At 42.1% G+C, this 19682-nt stretch overlaps 1 protein-coding gene across 2 annotated transcripts in view; it reads right to left on the bottom strand.

The window, feature by feature from the left end:
- The window catches only part of LOC138601045 (diacylglycerol kinase delta), a 94695-nt gene that overhangs the window by 23553 nt on the left and 51460 nt on the right, over positions 1 to 19682 (bottom strand). For both annotated transcript variants that reach the window (XM_069672619.1, XM_069672620.1), the window contains 11 exons: positions 13506 to 13616; positions 12621 to 12701; positions 12257 to 12361; positions 10427 to 10559; positions 8723 to 8829; positions 8153 to 8278; positions 6410 to 6512; positions 4742 to 4901; positions 4421 to 4529; positions 3247 to 3386; positions 2156 to 2243 (listed from right to left, as the gene is read on the bottom strand). In XM_069672619.1, the coding sequence (XP_069528720.1) occupies positions 2156 to 2243; positions 3247 to 3386; positions 4421 to 4529; positions 4742 to 4901; positions 6410 to 6512; positions 8153 to 8278; positions 8723 to 8829; positions 10427 to 10559; positions 12257 to 12361; positions 12621 to 12701; positions 13506 to 13616 (1263 nt within the window). The remainder of the gene's footprint in view (positions 1 to 2155; positions 2244 to 3246; positions 3387 to 4420; positions 4530 to 4741; positions 4902 to 6409; positions 6513 to 8152; positions 8279 to 8722; positions 8830 to 10426; positions 10560 to 12256; positions 12362 to 12620; positions 12702 to 13505; positions 13617 to 19682) is intronic.

Genomic DNA, 19682 nt, shown 5'->3' with positions numbered 1-19682 from the left:
AAAGATGCGGTTAATCTAACGTAGGAATTATTATTAAGGTGGTTTTTAATTTTCTAGGAGCCTCTTTAGAAAGTCCTGATATTTAATGAGGATTTTAATAAAGAAGATTGTCTTATAATAGGATTTAGAAGGAGTTAAAATGAAACCAGCCTCCTCCTTGCTGGTCTGAAGCCTTTTGCCCACTCTGTATACCCTGGGGTTATTTTTCATTGTGCTCCCTGGAAAGCCGCAGCATGCTGCTCGACTTACCCGGGGAGCAACTTAAGAGCGGAGCCATAAGCACCAAGCATAACTGTATTACTATTTGACAAAAAATGGTTAAATCTATGACGAGAGAGTTCCTGACTGAATATAACTCCTTTCATACATGCAGCCCAGCGTGCTTCACAGAGGAACAAACAGACAGAAAATAAGGAGCAGATATTAACAACGATAGATAGTATTTTAAAGATTTCCAACAATTGTTAGAAATCAATCAATAGAAATCAGTAAAAACTTAATACAACTCAATAAAAATACTCGCCAGATTAAAATGATGAATGAGGTCTTTAATTTCAAATGTAGTCCTTTTCAAGGACTTCTTAATCAAAGGACTCTGAGATAAGATAACCTGTATGACCTTTAAAGCTCCTGTGAGGAGTTTTTCACTGGTTATGAAACAGACTGAAATAAATTCTGATGACTCTGTATGAGCTACAAAAGCAAACCAGACCATCAGCGACAAGATTGATTATTTCTATATAGTTATTTTAAATGCCTGAAACTGCTGGCGGGGGGGGGGAGTGTCAGACGAAGAGATCAACTGCACTGCTGTCTTTGTTTACATCAGGGCAAAAAGTTAAAGTGAGTGATACATGTGACTGTTAAAGAAGCAGTTTTTTTTTGTTAAAAAGACAACTTAAACATGTACAAGACAAAATCAGCAAAGAGATAAGAGGTACGGCTTTGTCCACAGGGGGCGCTAAAATCAACACAAACCGAAAGTTCCTCACAGCAGCTTTAAGATTGTACTATTTTTACTATAAAATCTGGTGTATAAGACGCACCTTTAATACATTTTTTCCATCTAAAAAGTGGGCTGCGTCCTGCGTCCTCCAACTGTGACTAATATACCAGTATAAAAATGACGAGAGGTATTTTATTGTGTTACGGTATTTTACCCAGGCGATGGTGCTATGAGCTAGCTAAAGCTTCATCACGGATATGCGCCGCCATGATCTGAGCTCAGCTACTGCACCGGTAGCTAGCAGGACTGCAAACTCAACATGGTGAAAACAGAAGGTAGGCTATATTGGTGTGTGTTTTGAACGAAAATAAAATGAAATAGTGATGAAATAACTTGTATACATGTTTTTATTAATAAATAGCAATAGGAAACCTTTTCCCCTCTGGGATACCCCCCAAAACAGACTTTGCTTATATTCCAGACTTTACGGTACATGGACCAATTAGAAATGTGTTGTACTGTTGCTGGTTGTGTTTGTACTTTCAGATTATATACTTTCTATCTTGTTTATGCACAGAAAGCGGTGCGTTTTCGGCTGTATGTTTAGCATTAAGCTCAATTACTCAAACTGAAAACCTATCAAACATCTGGAAACGGACCTGGAGGATGAAGAGTCTAATATTAAGTCAGTACCACACCTTCTATGTACATATTCACTGAAAGCTTTTCAAACAAGCGACCTAAAAAATAAACATCTTACTGTGTTCTGTTCGTGCTCAGAAAGCATGGCTGGTTTAGTTTTCAGCTGCTGGTATTGTCGTTGGCTGCCACCCAATGACCGAAACAGCATTTAACTAACAAGACACTGACGAGAGCCTTAAACTGGAAGGATATGACCGCTCCTTTGGGAAATACTATCCACCAAAAGGAATGAATTACAATCAAATTTTAATTTGACAACAACAGCAGCATCCTTTAACCACCAACTTAGAGTTTGGGGGTATCTTAAATTTCAATCACTGTCTACACCGCTCCCTGCGGTGTGGGTCTGATTGTTTTGGCTTCCAGCTGCCAGGCTTAATCATTCTCACTGGATGTTTTCCAAAATTACTTCTCGAGCATGTGATGTCTGGCTTTGTGGGGATAATTTATGGAAACCATCTGTCAACAAGCAGGTGTTTTCCTGGAAGTACCCGCAGAGTCATTTACCTGCAGAGGAGAATCAAGGCTGTCGTCTTCCTTAACGATCGGTGTGCGTTTAGCGGTGTTGGGCACCTCGTAAGTCATCACACTCCATCTAAAGACGCGCACACACAGAAAGGCACACACAGGCAGAAAATAAACTTTATTATCAGATAATCAGATCAAGATAGGAGGACAGGAGGCAGGAAATCGACATTCTTCGTGTCCTTTTTCTATCTGTGATTGTAGCGCTGATAAAAAAAAGCAGATCAACAAAAATCCACCAAGAGTTCAGGCCAAGGACGGTTTGAATTTGTTCCTGTTAAATACAGGAATAGTTTGATATTTTGGATTATTACATCAGCTTTCTTGCTAAAAATTAGACTAGAACATTAATACCACCGCACTGTCTACATAATATGAAGCTACTGCCAGTTGTCGGTTAACTTAGCTTTCCAAAAAGACTGAAAGAAGGAGAAACAGCCAGCCTGGCTTTGTCCATAATTTAACTACAAGCACCTCATTAGCTTAAAATGTTGTATTTCATATGTTAAATACAGAGGAAAATCAGGTTCCAAAAAAAATGATTACTTTAGGGACTATTCCTTTCCAGGGAGCATTGACTTCCTTATGCTAAGCTAGGCTAGCAATATAAAAAATACCTTAAAAAAATTATTTCTTGCATTAAGTGAGATGAAACAATTGGTACCGCTGTCATATCAGTGTGAAAAAAATCAAACTGGAGCCTGAAGTCAGGGGCCAGTTAGCTTAGCTTAGCATAAGAAAGTCACCCGCCAAGAAGTAGTCCGGCACATAACTTTTAATCTTAGGAGATCTAACATGTTACTGATCTTACAAGCTGCTTGCACTAAATTTTGTCATTTTGGTAGAGCGACAGGTAAGTTATTTCCCCCTGTATTTGTGCTAAGCTATGCTAACAAGCAGCTGACTGGAGCTTCATATTTGTACAGACATGTTTGATATCCATCTTCTCGTCTCACTATCAGCAAGAATAATTCACTCTCAGCTGCGTATTTCAAAATACTCCTTTTACTCTAGTTATACTATGGATTTGGTAATCTACTATAACCCTTCACCATTTCTTCCTCTGGTCTTACCGGTCCAGCATTTTGGTGGTGGCTCTCTCCAGCTTCTCCAGGATCTGCAGCAGCTGAGCGTCGTCGTCACACAGGCCTCCCCAGCCCAGGACACGAGCCAGGTCGTTACCTGTGCCCAGAGGCAGCACGCCCAGCTGGCACTGCAGAGAGAGGAAAGAAGGATATATCAAGACATCATCTGCAGAGAAGTTGATAAAATTACATTTCAAATTAAAGAAAAGAACAACATGAAGGATTTTTATTGCAAATATTAAATTTTGGGGTTTAATATGGACTCTTTTGGCCCCCTTTTTGCTTGTATGAGGAAATGGGGAGGAGAGAGTGGGGTAGCCTTGAGTTGGAGTCAAACCTGCAGGCAATGTGTCAAGGTCTTTGCCTGCTAAACCAGCGTCTTAAGAATATGTATTCTGATCAGAAATGAAATGTTTCTGAAGGGTTTAAAACATAGTGCAGGATCGAGACGATACATTTAATTCTCAAGGACAAATACGTCGTTTTGAACTGTAACGTCTTGTTATAGACAGACAAATATAAGACAGGTTTTACAGGAGTAAGCTGGTGTGTTGGAGGAACTTCAAAATCTTAATTTGGATGCAAGAAACATCTCACTACCTGACCCTGGAGCTGGTAAATCCAAAATCCTCTTAGCCGATTTAACATGGCACTTGTTTTCCAAATTAAACACTAATTTGATATAAAAGGCATGTAAGTGGGCCTTAATTTGGATTAATTCCTTATACATAATTAATCAGTCAAGGTAAGCAGTGCATCATTGGTAATTTTACCCATTGGCAGCCTTGTCCTTCCCCGACATAACTTTATTTCCCCTGTTATCCCAGATATTTCCTGATGTCTCCAGTCTTAATGCTAATTTAAGCTAAGCTAAGGCAACCTAAGCTAATTAGCAGTTGGCTGTAGCTCCATATTTAACGTAAAGACATGGGTGGTTTTTGCAAACCCTTCGTATGTCGGATTTGTTTGGTACTTTTTGCAATCTAATGAAACAAAACAGTTTGTACAAGATACAGTAAAGAGCTTTGTTCGCAAAGTTATAGAAGAACAAATAGATCAGCAAAAGAGGTAGCTTGCTGCTTTCTCTTCCCCATCATTGTTCTCCACAGTCACCTTCATCATTACATCATCATCCCCTCCTCCTCCTCCTCCTCCAGCTCACCTGTTTATGGAGGCTGAGTTTGTCCAGCATTGAGAGCACCCAGCCCACGCTGCCATCGCCTCCGCACACCAGGATACGAAACGTCACAAACTTCTGGAAAAGGCGCAGGCTGAGAGGGAGGAGGAGGAGAACAAGAGGAGGGAGATGAGCACCAAATGTTAAGAGGTAGAAGTCATGAAAAGGCAGAAAAATTGCAGCATCTGAAACAAGTCATGGCGGACAAGAAATGAGTACAGATTGATCACGAATCTGCTGTGTTATAACCTGATATAAGAGTTTATTATTCATGAGAAGTATTTCAAAGATAGAAAACTGAAGTACCCGAGCTCTGGTCCTCCGTTCATCAGGTCAAAGACTTGAGCCGGGTTGAGGAGCTGCTTGAACTTGCGGAGGAACTTCACCCCCTGGTTGTCTCCGCTTTTGGAGTTGACCAGGACCAGGAGAGGACTGGAGCACGACGCAGAGGTGGCCTTCCAGAAGCCTAAAGGGACGGATCATAGATGAATGAACATGTTTTATTAAAGTGGAAAGCCTTTCTTACTGTATGATTCAATTTCAGGATTTCAAAGGACATGAGAAAGGAGTGTGATATGTTTCATTATTCCAGATATTTAATCGTGAGACGTTGTTGTGTTCTGTCCATGGAGGTTGTAGCAGTTGCTGCTTAATGCCAGGGTGCCAGTCAGAGGATAACTAAACATCCATCCATTTTCTTCAGCTTATCCATGGCCAGGTCGCAGTGGCAGCAGGCTACACTAGTTGACCCAGAGGTCCAACATTATCCAGCTCCTCCTGGGGGATCCCGAGGCGTTGGGATATAGGCCAGGTGGGATATATAATCCCTCCAGCGAGCTCTGGGTCTGCCCCGGGATCTCCTCCCTGTTGGACGTGCCCAGAAAACCTTCAACGGAAGGTGCCTAGGAGGCATCCTAACCAGATGCCCAAACCAGCTCAACTGGCTCCTTTCAATGCAAAGGAGTAGCAGCTCTACTCCGAGCTCCCTCCGGATGTCCGAGCTCCTTACCCAATCTCTAAGACTGAGCCCAGACACTCCACGTACTGAGAGCCAGTCTACGCTGACCGGGGATCAGGACGCCAAGGCCTCAGCCTTTGCCTGCCAAATGGTTCACAATGCACCCAACCACTATGCCTGTCTCTGCGGGTGGTAGGCCTACAAGGTGGTGCCTCCATGTTTCTTCTTGGGGCTGCGCCTGGCCATCAGACACTTGCCGTCAAGCATCCCTCCAGGTCTGGCTCTAGAGGGTAACCCCGGGCTACCCCGAGGTAGCTTAACACCGATCTAACCGATACCTAAACGCGAACCCAAAAAACCCTCCAGAGTCACTTTCTCAGTCACAAATATCGAACGGACAGGCAGTATCTCAAACATGGTTTACCGCTCAGAGTTTCCCTGACCTCTTTGTGTCCCAAGAGCTGGACACGCCAGCGTTACATCTGTTTCTGGCTGAGCTCCGGTGAAGAGGACACGGCAGAGATCTCTCAGGAATATCCAATCCGTGGCGAAAGCAGAGTGGTGTGTAAGTTGGAGAAATAAATCCATCTTTGGGGTGACGGACGATCTATGGATATGTCGGACTTTTTAACCAGCTACCAAGGGCTGGAAGACAACGCCGACACTAGGAAGTTTCAGCCACTTCCTGCTGTGCTCCTCCACGGTGAGTATACTTCCCAGTCCCATATCCCTTCCTTCAGTAAAAGGCGTGTGTGTCCCAGGGGAGACAAAAAGACAGCTTATAACGAAACATTTTTAGCTAGCCTTGCTCCTGAGCTGTATCTTGCTGTTGGCTTATTACACACATAGCATAACATCAAAGCGTTTCAGCTTCAATGTCACGTCTCACAAGGAATCACATCACTGGAGATGAAAGGTGACATTCTTGAACTTGTAAGATGTAATTCTCAGAACAAAAGCGCCTGTGTGTGTGTGTGTGTGTAGGCGTGTGTGTGTGTGTGTAGACGCTGTCTCACCGTCGGAGTCGATGCTGTTAAGTGCAGTGGGAGGGATGATGGACACTCGACATTGACCCAGGGGACACACCTTTCCCATTTGTTCTTTACAGCTGTTGTGGACCTGTGTTCACACACACACACACATATACACACAGAGTCAGTGGTCTCCATAGCAATTCTATATTTCAGTAGAAGCAGAAAGGTCATTACATCCCTCTGAAACCCACCAAATGTCAGTTCTATAACCTTTACAAATATCGCTCTGATTCATTCCTCTGTGTGTGTGTGTGTGTGTGTGTGTGTGTGTGCGTGTGCAGAAGATTAATTTGCACTAAACACTCGAAAGCAATTCAGCCTCTGCTAAGTGGAGCTGTGAGACGGAGAGAAGGTAACATCTCTGTTACCGTGTTCAGTCAGATTTCACTGCTTTTATCTCCTCTCTTTTTTCAGCTGATGAACATTAAAACATTTTACTTTATTATCAGCTATCAGCCTTTATGTCTGAACTCATACTACAGTAAAGGTTGATAGTTTGAGGCTGTAACTAACAATTTTTTACCTCTCGTTTTAGCTCCGTTTTGGTCTCCACCAACTCCAGATGGAAATCCACTATGGTCAAGAGCTAATTGCTAACTACTGTACGTCTGTCTAGCATTTGGTGGTAAGCAAGTTTTCGTTCTCTTTGGCGGCACCTATGGCGATAAACGGTAATTGCAGGAGCACACTTCCCAGATATACAGACAGTGTTGCATGTGTGACGTCCACGGTTGGCTCCGGTTGTAACTCTTGATTTTCCTCGCTGACGGTCGCTTTCCTTTTCAGACTGTTTGCTTCATGTGAGCGTCGAGTTTGTTTCTTTTTCTTTGGATTTTCACTTCTTGTTGAAGTTGTATCTGTAGTCATCCGTCTTTTCTTTGTTTGTTCAGCCATAGTAGATTACTATTTACTCACAACACTCGCAGAGACCGGAAAAGCAGCCGCTTAGCTCCGCCTACCACTTACAAGTTTAGTTTTGTTTGTTGACTAAATGCAGATTTTAAGTGTTAGCGTCCTGTGTGGCATTTCCTGACAGGATTCGTTTAAACACGGGCTCTAAAGGACACACTAAGACCTGTTAAAGTTATTTATAGTCATCTTGCTTGAGGTGGTCGAAGAATTAGGTCAGACCGAGCCCACAGAAATTCATCAACCCTGTTAAATTTCTCATTTCAACCTGCCCTCCTCCTTGTCCTCCTCTCCCCCCCCCGGGGATATGTGCTCACACCTTCAGTTCTGTCCTATTACTCCGATGACTCAGGTGAACTTTTAGACACCTCGAGCCTTTGAAGGGGCGCGGGATGGAGGCGATGTAGGAGCACTTCTCGCTCTGAGTACGTTTCTATTTCCTGTGTTTATAAATGCGTCAGATTGTTTCATGTACAAATAAATGAAAATGTCATTTAAACTTTGAACATTGCCTACTTTTGTTTTAAAAAGAGAATCACAACATTTCCTGTAACATTTGGAAAGGCTGTTTGAAGGAGCTGCTTTGCATTTAGACAGCGACAGGACGTCACTGCGGACGTGTCTTATCCTTCAAACAGGAAGATAATTAACTGGGAAAGCTTTACCAACGCCTGGCTCTGACTCTATTACCATTTGTATCACTAATTATGTTATGATGTTGTTACATTTTACACTTCTTTCCAGGGTGAAGTGATGCCAGCAAGCAGTGGTGTGTTAAAGAAATACAACTCGCTGATTTGAGAGGCTCCCACTTACGATGGCCTTGCACCAGAGGCAGCGCCAGTCCTGCAGCCGCCGCACGCTGCCACAGTTCTTGTCACACACCACACATTTGGCACTGACCGGCAGGTTACCCTCCAGCCACTGGTGGGGCATGAACACCTGAGGGGAAATATGGAAAATAGTGAGATCATTAGGCACCATCATTTGACTTTTACCAAATTTAAGCTAGTCAGGTGGGAGGTATTTGCATGAAAGGATCTATGGAAATTCCAAAACCACTGCTTCGTAATCCGCCTGCTTTTCACACCTGTAATTCAAACCAAAAGTGCAGCGTGAACTACACAAGCAAGGACAGTATCGCCTTTATTTAGCAGTTAATTATGTTAAGTCTTTATCTCCTTATTAATTATCTCCAGATATCTGCCCTTCGTTTTCTTCACTGAGAATCACTAATGAGCCTTTAATCTCGAGGAAACAAACCTCCGACCTCGAACTAACCGCCCCCCCACGATCATTCTCAGCTCACGCACACGCCTGTTTTTCACGCTGAAGGAGAGGATATAAAGTAACACGCACTCAAGCGCACACAGCCTAATCGCTCACCCCTTCTTCATCCTCGATGATGTCATTTCCTATGGAGGCCAGCGTGGTCCATTTGCAGTTGTTGGTGGAGCGAACTGCGCAGCGCTTATGAGCCTTGAACTTACACACTGCAGAGGACGATCAAAAAAACATATATTAGTAGCCTTAACAATTTATTCAACAGGCATTCTGTGAGTGGTGATATGGAGAACAACAACACTGAGACTTTTCACTCTGTGTATCCCTCCGCCTCAGCCAGGTGTTCTGAATACTGTTAATTAGCATCACAGCAGACTGTGTGTGTCTTCATTGATCAGGCTGGTGCCTCTGAATCACACGGCAGACTCTTATTTCACTGGCTGATGATAAATTAAAACAGAGATAAATGTACATGATAAGAAACAGCTGATCTGTGGTAACCTTCAGACACAGTGCAGGAGAATGTCTGGGTTGCTCGGCAACAAGAGTCCAGTTTCAGTTAAGATGTGGACCTGGTTGAGTTGATGGAGCAGAAAACAATCTGTTGTTGATTCTTAGTTTTTACCACTATTTGCTGCTTGTTGGCTGTGATGATCTGCAGCCTCGTGCCAACGACTGAGTCACAGCTGTGCTGATACTCAGTCCAGCATCACGACCTTGAGTGTGATGTTTCTTCTATACAACAGTTATGTCATGTTATGTGAAATATTCTTTGCCACTTATTGACAGATGACAGCATCATCTCCAGCCAGCAAGTCGAATCAAACAGTTATAAGTCGTGTTGTGATATATGTTGCCACAAAATGTCTACAATTCTATATGTATCAGGATGAGCTGGGCATTTAAAGGGGGGTATTATTCTAATTTCAAGCTCCATACTTCACTCTGTGATACCTGTGGAGTAGCTTAGCGTAATTTACACTTAAAAAAACACCAAATTTTTCTCACACTGGTGCTCTGTGCAGGCCCTCATACAGCCTCTGCTTGAATATGACTCACTCAGCGCTGTCCCTTTAAGAAACCCCGCCCCTGCAAGCCTGCCTTCTGCAGCCTGCAGACTGAGCTGAGAAGCCTGGGGATTACTCCAACATACTTTTACCTACAGATTTGAAACTTCACCCACTTTAAGTTTGAACATCCAGCATTGTAACATTATATATGTGTCTTAAATGTGAAACAGCAAAATACCCCCTCTTTAAGTGTTAAGAAGTATTTGAGTCAATTATTCTGTTTTTATCAGACATTTCTTGTTTGCACAAACTCCTCATTCAACACCAATAACCAACACATTAACCAATATTAAAGGTTTCTTAAATATTAACTACATTCAAGGAAAAAGTGCGATACATTTCTATTTTTGTTTCATTCTCATTCATTCATTTGAATCTAGGAGAAGCATGCAGATTAAATCAGGAGCAAATGAAGCTTTTACCCCCGCTGACGTGTCCTTCAGTCGACCTAAAAAACGCCTTATGTGTGTTTTCAGGTTATTTAGTTCTGAGGAAATCATTAAACTGTTTCCAAGGAGTCAGTGTGTCAGAGCTGTGATGTAACCTGCCTGCAATAAGCAGCAATAAACCTACTTCTTTACTTTCAGTCACATGCTCTAAATCCTTACTTCAATGCTCAAACAGACAAAACGTCCCTGACTGAATGGTCAAAATCTTACCTGCTCCTAATATCTAATTAGGCCAAAAATACTTCCTCAGTGTGTCTTTAAACGTGTGCATTCGTGTGTCTGCGTACCTTCACAGGACAGGCCGTGGGAGGTGACGCCCGGCAGAGCTTCTCTGCACACGTTGCAGAAGGTCGGCCTGGCGTGCGAGCAGGCGTACCAGTTGTGCATCCCGGAGAAATGCTCCATGTTGAACTGGCTGGCCTGAGGAGGGAGTTCAGAAGGAGAGGACAACGACATCAGAAATTTATGTTCAACCGGCAGGTTGTTAGAGGTGGAAACACAAATCATGTAATCATGTGCTACATGTAAATCGTGTCGCTTTAGGGAGGGACAGATATTGTAGGACAGCCATGGAGGAAGCAAGAATACAAGGATAAGACAGTGACATCAGCAGTGCATGTTTAACTTTATGGCCCCAGGATTAAGATAGATAGAGATGAGCTTCAAAGGAACGACCTGGGAAAAACAGGTCAATACAGCCAGAATATAAGCGTTATCTGGTGCTAGAGGTCTTCACAGGTTTGAAATGAGTCATAAAATTGTTCAAAGATCCAATCCAGACCTGAAGTAAGATATTACCCGCCCAACCCAGTTCATTTATGGTAGAAGAGGACGTTGCAACGGAAAATTTGGGGTCTAAAATAAGACCTGAGAAATCTGGCGATTAAAATTGACGCTAAAAAGGTCGTTCAACTTCTTCTTAACTTCTGTTACACCAAACTTCCAACTAATTCTCTTCTCTCCTTCCTTTCACGATTCATTTGGAGAAGATGCTGTCAGCAGTTTGATCTGCACCCTCACTAACGCAATACAAGTAACGGCGTAATTAGGAAACAAAAAAAGGCAACTGTATTCTGTTACAGAAGATCACAGATACATGTATTAAAAATGGTTGTGACTAGCAGGATTACAATTTTAAAATACATTTTAAAGTTATAATCTTGAAGATTTCAGTTTCGTTCTCTTTGGCGCCACTTATGGCGATAAACGGTAATTGCGGGAGCACACTTCCCAGATATCCAGACGGTGTTGCATGTGTGACGTCCACGGTTGGCTCCGGTTGTAACTCTTGATTTTCCTCGCTGACGGTCGCTTTCCTTTTTAGACTGTTTGCTTCATCTGAGCGTCATATTGTTTCTTTTTCTTTGGATTTTCACTTATTGTTGAAGTTGTATCTGTAGTCATCGATCTTTTCTTTGTTTGTTCAGCCATAGTAGATTACTGTTTACTCGCAACACTTTCAGAGACCGGAAAAGCAGCCGCTTAGCTCCGCCTACCCTCTCTGGCAGACCAACCACTGCTGGCTGATGGAGAACGCGTCACTAACTGGGCGCCGCTTGTGATTTTCTGATGACATTTTTAACAAGTAGATAGTAGCTGTATCAGAATACAATTTTGAAGTAACCCTCCCGACCCTGATCACTAACTTGCAGGACCAGAAAGAACAAGGAGCCGCATGTGAACAAGGAATAAAGAGGTACAGACGATGACATAAATCAAATCCTAAAAGCACTGTTCCAAAAAGAGAAGGGTTCATTAAAAGCCCGAAAACCTGAGAGAATCTAATTTCAGCAGCTTACAGTCTTCAGCTCTCTTTATAGGCTATTAAAGCAGAAGGTCTGAGTTTATGAGAGGCATCAATCTGCTGGCAAAGGGCTCAACGAAAAGCAGATAAGACGAGGGAGATGATGAAGGGATGGAGGTGGAAATAAAGAGGAGGAGAGGATTTTTGTCCAAAGAACGTAGAAAAACGTGGGTTCATTGAGGGAAGAGCAGATCAACGATCGCCTGATCTCATTAAAACAGATCACACATCAAAGCTTCACTCATTTGGCACGTTTGTGATACCCTGATGTCAGCCAGCAGAATAAATCATGTCAGAAGATAAAGAGACGAACCTCATAAGTTTCCCATTTTTGGACGGATTTGAGAGCGCCGATCCAGTCCTCCATCTCCTTCCTGCTCTCCGCACACAGCATGAGTTTACGGAACGGAGTGATCACCTGAGGAGGGAAGAAGGAAACGTGTAAGAGTATCTCATCTGCAGCTATTTCTCAACATTATATCAAAGCAGTGGGATGTAACAGCCGTGCTAGCAGTTACTTGAAGCTAGACACTGCAGACCTTGGAGCTAAATATCTTTGATTTTAAGCCTGAAAAAGTTGTTTTAAATCTTCTGAATAAATTTGCCATAAAAAATTAAGAGTTTTTTAAGGCTTTAATCCACATTTTCAACATTTTAACACCGTTTCTTTTGCTTACCGTGAAGCTGTTGTTGATGTTCTTGGTGCTGGTCTCAGCCACGCTGGCGTCCGATAGATCGACTTCATCAAAAATCAGAGACTGATGAAAGACAGACAAACAATGCAAACATCAGTTACTATATCCAGTAGAGATAGACCGATATGGTTTTTTCAGGGCCGATACCGATACCGATTATTAGTAGTCAAGGAGGCTGATATTTGAAGCCGATATTCATTTGCAGTTAAAGTGAAAATATTGGCGTCAAAATTTTGAATAATACAAACTCCAACACTTAACTTTGTTTGAATGCCTTTAAGCATATGCATCAGAGCCAAAATAACCCAGTTTTAAATTGATCTCTTATCGGCCGTCGGATAAAAAAAAAAAATTAAAAAAAAAAAAAGGGCGATGCCGATATGCGTCAAAATGCCGAATATCGGTGCCGAAAGTAAATAGAGAGTGTTGGGGTCGTGGACAAAAGATGCGATGCGGGCTCTGGGAAATAAGGAGCACTGTCCCCTTAATTAGGCATTTTATAGACTGAACGATTAATGACTAGATTATTTTGTTGGTTGATTGAAACTGTAAACAGGGGCGGCTGTGGCTCAGTGGTAGAGTCGGAGGGTTGGGGGTTCAAGCTCTGACTGCTACAGTCACATGTCAAAGTGTCTTTGGACGAGACAAATTGCTCCTGAAGTGAGGCCACTTGAGCCTTTACCATCAGTGTGTGAATGTGAGTGTCGTGTAAAAGCAGCTTTGAGTGGTACAGTCCATTGAAACCATTTTATAGTACGTCACAGCTGTGGCAGAACACTCTGCACAATCTTGTGTTCTGTTGCATTTTCTTGTTATGCTCACAAAGTCCAAAAAAGCTACATTAGGAAGTTTCACACGCTCTTGTACCTTGCAGTCTTTGGCATAGTAGAGGGTCCTCCCTCTGAGTTTGAAGTACCTCCTCTTCCATCTCTGGAAGGAACTGGTCTGCTTTAACAGGATGCCCTCCTTCACACTTTTCTGTAGAGGATAAAAAGAGGGAGAGATGTTAGTGCATCAATGACTAGAATGACAGCTATTCTTCCTTGAGGTCACACTTGAACAGAAGGACATCAGTTTGGAAAGTGGTGTCAGTCAGACAGAAACTCTGCTTAGACGAGCCGAGAGGTGACGTATACTTAAAGGACTGTGCCAGTACATTTATAAGATGTATGTGACTGATTTACGATCAGATGTGGGAAACTCAAGGTGGCCTCTGGAAACGTTTCCCCGCATGTGTCCAAAAATAGCGCACTCACTCGATCTGTTAATAAGAAAACGAGGAAGCTACGCGTGGCCGTGTGTCGGTATGCGGAGCGTCGATAATGCAGCAAACGCCTCGGAGGTAATGTCCTGCACTGCTGCGATTATGGGAGCAACAGTGATGAGCAGGTGGGAGATGCAGCCGAGCGTGTCTGCATGAAGATTATTATTAAACGTGGGGTGAATGCATGATCTGATTTTAAACCGTGGATCTGCAGAGGAAGAAATTCCCCACTGGTTCTATCGTGGCGCCTTTTTGTTTCCCCTCATCCCCGCCTGCTTATCATGCAATCGTTCCCTCTCTCCATTTATGAGAACATGCCCTGAGAAGACAGAATGCATGATGGGTAATCAATTTGAGATAGGACATCAGGGGTCGCCAAGGAGATCCTTATTTCTCGAAACAGGAGGATACCCGGCACGCACACACTGAACACGCGCGCTGATGCAATCTTAAAACTCTGATCACGTTCAGCGATGGCTCGCTTCATACCTGCACGTTAATCAACATTCCTGCACGAGGCCTCACAGCAGCTTTCATTAGACATTTACCCGCTGACAGGCCTGTCACTTCCCCATAAAGATAACCGTGTGCCTGCATCAGTGCGCCTGCATACTGTCATGGGAGAAACATCCACTGTCTCTGGGGGATTCACACATACAGTTGATAAAGCAGGAACAGATTGACTGGAAATTCCCCAACTTCTAGTTCCTTAAAGCCGGAATGTGGCTGCTAAAATCTTTCCTTTAAAAATAAACTAAATATTTTAAGTTTAAGAGGAAACATTAACACACTTTTTTCACTATATTAGTGTAAAATAAAGAGCTGTCCCCTGAAAGTCGGCTCACGTTTTGCCAATCGAATGTCCCCACTTGAGTTTTTTTGCTGCCCATTGTACTGAGAGAAGCTCCAGCATGTCAGACTTTAAACTTAACATCTATGTTCATTGTTCACAAGGTCTCCTTCACCCCAAGAAAAAAAGGAGCAGGTGATTCGAACCAGTAAAACACTAAATAAAGCAGTTTCACGTATAAAAATCTGGGTATTTACAACAAGAGGGGCTGAGAGCTGAGCTGCTGCTAGCTTGTTTGTAGCTAGTTGTTCAAAACGATTTTAACGGCAGCTGAAATATCCACAGAGGTCTCCTCCTCTCCAAAACCAACAGATCCAGTTATAAGACCGAAAACACTGAATAAGGCAGTTTCAAATCAGTGTTTCTCAAACGCTGTTCTGCATCAACAGAACGTCAGGAGGAGCTAGGGGCTGAGCTGCTGCTAGCTTGTTTCTAGGTTAGGATTCCTTCAGCATTCATTGCCTACAAAGTTATAAGTGGGAGCCAAATTAAACACAGAGTTCTTTTCCTAAGCGCAGAGGTCTGTTCCTCTCTAAAAGCTGGTAAAAACACTTAATAAATCAGTTTCAAGTTAAAAATCTGGGTTTCTTCAATGCTGTTTGGTGGAAACAGAACGTCAGGAGGGGCTGGGAGCTGAGCTCCTGCTAGCTTGTTTGGAGTTGCTTAGCTTGTTTTTTGCGGAAGGATTCCTTCAGTATTTAATGTTCACAAGGTTTTTAATTGGAGCTGAAATGTCTGCAGAAGTCTCCTCCCCTCCAAAACAAATGGACCCAATGATTCAAACTAGTAGAAACACTTAATAAAGCAGGTTCAGGTTAAGAATCAGTTTCTCCAGCGCAGTTAGGCGGCAACAGAACGTCAGGAGGGGCTGGGGGCTGAGCTGCTGCTAGCTTGTTTCTAGGTTAGGTTTCTTTCAGCATTCATTGCTTACAAAGTTATAAGTGGCAGCTAAATTAAACACAGTTCTTTTCCTCTCCAAAACAAACGGACCAAGAAATTGAAGTAATTAAAAAACAGGAAATAAAGCAGCATCCAAATCTATCCCTTTGATGCTCTTTAATGGGGACTCTGGGGCTGCGATCCGAGCTGCTGCTAACTTTAGCTTGCTAGCTGAATAAATTCCTTCGGTTAAACGATAGCTTACAATTAAAAACATCACTGACTTGAACAACAAGAAAGATGTCTGATAGAAGAGTTTTCATATCCTCCAAACAGTCTGTGCCTATAAAGAACTTATAAACGTGCAGCTAGCAGGTAAAACATAAGATTCATGTAGGCTAAATTAAGAGCTGTTGCTGGGGAAAAAGGAATAATTTATTCAAAGGTTTGTATTGAACATGCAAGTCTGATCTGTCATAATGAGTCAGGTACAGACATAGTTAAATCAAATCATTAGATGTATCAGGAGATGAGTAATTATGACGCTCTGTTACAAAAGCCTCAAGGACAAATGCCAACATACTATAATCAGCACGGTAAGACAGTAAACCAGGTCATAAAATTATAACATAGTTCCCGGACAGGCTTTACGTCATCCGTGACTAAACATCTTGCACAACCTGTACTGTCACTACTACCTGTGGGAAAAGGTAAACTGTGCCTTAAAGGTATGTGAACATGCGGCAGTGATGTTGAGATAGTTAAAAGAAATACTACCGTGAGATTTAAATTGTGATTAACCGGTCATTTCCTCCAAAAGCTAGTTGGCAAACTGGTTGTTTTGTGGTTTGTTTTTCACTGAATATAGCAGTATAATTTGCTACAATGCCCTTTATTGTAAACATTGGAGGCTCTCGGTGTTAAGGAACACAGTGGTCGGTAAAGAGCTAAAGGGACAGAGGGAAAGAGGAGGAAAGGATATTGTTTTTGTTATCTTTGAATCAGGGAGAGACAGCAGCCTAATAAAAAGACAGGACAGGCAATGACAAAAGACTCTTTTCATAACACAGATATGTTGTTTTTCTAACGTAATATACCAATGCGCTACAGGGCTGACCCAGAGCGGGTTGCCCAGCAGGCAGGGTCTACAGATTGGTGCATGATGGGGAAATCTGCCCTGAAGGAAAATTCAAGACTCAGACAGAAGGTTTGCCACCTGCATGACAATTACAAACAACCAAGTCTACAGAGGACGGTGGTACAAGAAAAAGTGTAAGACTGAAACCAAAAGTGTGTGTGACAAAACAGAAAGGCGTCACTTGGTTTCATGAAAATAACACGAGCTAATGAGGCCTCAGTTTACAAGTTAAGCGTGAAGATTACTGTTCAATACTGTTAGAAAGGTAAAAGTACAATAAACTAATTGTCAAAAGTCTGATGTGCTAGTTTTTAAATTACATAATTAAGTAACATAGACCAGAAAGTGGAAAGTTAGTGTGTTGAACATTAGCTTGAACAGTGCTAGCTATGGACATCAAACCTCAACACCACATTACAAAGAATTGAAGGTGATAGGATACTTAAAAGTGAACAATTATTCTTTAATAAAAAACAAAATTATAAATCACAATAACTTGAGGTCATTTCATTTGCACTGATTTCGAAGTGAAGTGAGCCATTTTAAATATTTTGTAGGCTAAGATTAAATGGCTATTGTGTAAGCTAGTCGCTAGGTAGACGTTGCTACCTGTCTGTGCTAGCTACTGTGTTTTGCTTTCACAGTACTTGGTTTTAAAGTCTTACTTCATCTAGTCAATTATGTTGCAAGCTGTTGCTAGCATTTCAAACATGACAGTATCTTGTACAAAAGTTTTATAGCCTAGTTGGCTAACTGTGCCTTGCGCTTCATGTACAGTAACTAGCATTAGGACTTAGATTAATGTTAAATGACACAAAGCAACATCTTTATGTTTCCCAAACGAAGGTATCAGAAAGTGTTGTTTTGTTATCAAGCTGGAGCCACAATTTCATAATTTCATATTGAAAGCTAGCTGCTAGCCTTTAGAGTTAATAGCTAATCTTCTTTTGCTAGCTACACTTAGTAGTGTTTATGTTATCTAGTCTATAAGTTTGCAAGCTGTTTTGCTAGTATCTCAGAAATTGTTATTTTAGTAGTTAGCTGGTTGGCTAACTGTGCCTTGTGCTCTACAGTTACTAGCATGAGGACTTAGACTATATTATCAGAGTAGTTAGCTAGTTGGCTAACTGTGTCTTCCATTTCACCTCATAGTTACTAGCATGAGGATTGTTTAATCTATGTTAAATGACAAGAAACATATTTATATTTTTCGAACTATGTCGGCATCAGAAAGTATTGTTTTGTTATCAAGCTGGAACTTTGCTTCATAATGTGATGATGTGCAGTGCTATTTATAGCTAGCTGCTAGCATGTACAGTTAAGAGCTAATGTTCCTGTACTAGCTACTATCTCTTGCCTTTACAGTACAACTAGTGTTTATGTTATCTTGTGTAGCTTGTAAGCTGTTTTCCTAGTCTCACGCAAACAATTATCGCGCACAGTAGTTAGCTAGTTGGCTAACTGTGTCACCTTATAGTAACTAGCATGAGGACTTTTCATTTATAGCTCTACAGAAGATGTCTGTACCTTTTGAATCCTTTAAATAAGACTTTTTAACATCTGTTTACCTCTGTCTCCATCTGCTTCTCTTTTAGCTGCATGCTTTAGCTTCATGCCTCCCTCTCTTAATCTCTCTTTCTATCTCAACGTTACTCATCCATCTTTCCGCTTTTCTCTCTTTCCTCATCTGTCTCACTTTCTCTGCACGTCTGTCTTTGCAGTAATGTCCTTGGCTGCCTGTAACAGAGGGAGTAATACCCGGCAGAAGCATCCCCGACCCAGTGATAAATCTAATTCATCGCTCCATAGCTATCTCATTTTTCAACTGCATCTGTGTTTGTGTACAAGTGCATGAGATACCCCGCCTTGTAATGTCACATTCAGCTTCTCTTGCTCTCACAGTGCATGTTTCTTTAGAATTAATGTGATTTTATACCCTGGGGGAGAGGCAAATCCGATGTTGTCACACTGTTAGAGAGAAAGGGAGAGGAAAGAAAGAGAAAGAGAAGAAGGGAAGGATGGATGGGGGGAAAGCATGATAGATTGTGTAATGGTATGGATCATTAGCCAGAGATAGAAAAAAGAAAAAGAGCTGCGACAGCGACAAGGAGCGAGAAAGAAAACAGAAAGGTAAATATGATGGAGAAATTATACCAAACAGGGAATCTGGAAAGTCGACATAAAAGGGACGAAAACAAAAGAACATGCGATGCCTTGAAGAAGAAAGAGGGCAACACACAAACAAGGAGGTGTAGAGGTCTGAACCACCTGACACGTCAGAGATAACAGCCAGGTGTAACTACCTGTTCCGCCAATCAGGCTTATCTGTGCTTTCCACAGCAACACCAAAAGGAGCCGTCAGTCACAAAGCTAATCACAGAGTTTTGCTTTGACAAAAGCCGCTAATGACATAGCAACTGCTGATAGATGCTCAAGGACACACAGGAAGTCATACCCGACTGAGGATGTTGCAATCAAGGTGTGAAACTTGTAGAAGATGATGGCTGTATTTTATTGGTGCACTTCTTGAAGGGATGGAAGGCTGGTTTAGTTGGATGCTGACGTCTGGCTAAGCTAGCTCACTCCCCTGTGAAAATATCTTTGAGCTATTAAACCCAACAGAGTGTTTGACTACACTCTTATGCTCAATTATTAGCTTCACCTAGCTGAACAGACCTGCAAGAAATCATGAAGGTGGAACTCAAATCATAGTCTCCAAATTTGGCATAAAGTTGAATCAACGCCAGTCTGAAATAGTTCCAACAAAAGTGAACATTAACCACCATAAAGGTAGGATTTACAGCAGGAATGTTGTATTCGTTTTGGGGTTAGACTTTTGAAGATGCTCCATCGCCAATGGCTGACTAATCGACCATCAAACCATTTTGATTCAATCCACCCAAAAACAAAACC

Source organism: Semicossyphus pulcher, unplaced genomic scaffold, assembly GCF_022749685.1.
Source record: "Semicossyphus pulcher isolate SPU_LCO1_2020_fin unplaced genomic scaffold, fSemPul1.0.p SCAF_21, whole genome shotgun sequence".
Lineage (NCBI taxonomy): Eukaryota > Metazoa > Chordata > Actinopteri > Labriformes > Labridae > Semicossyphus > Semicossyphus pulcher.
Note: the sequence above shows the minus strand (reverse complement) of the source record. Positions and strands in the feature narration are given on the sequence as shown.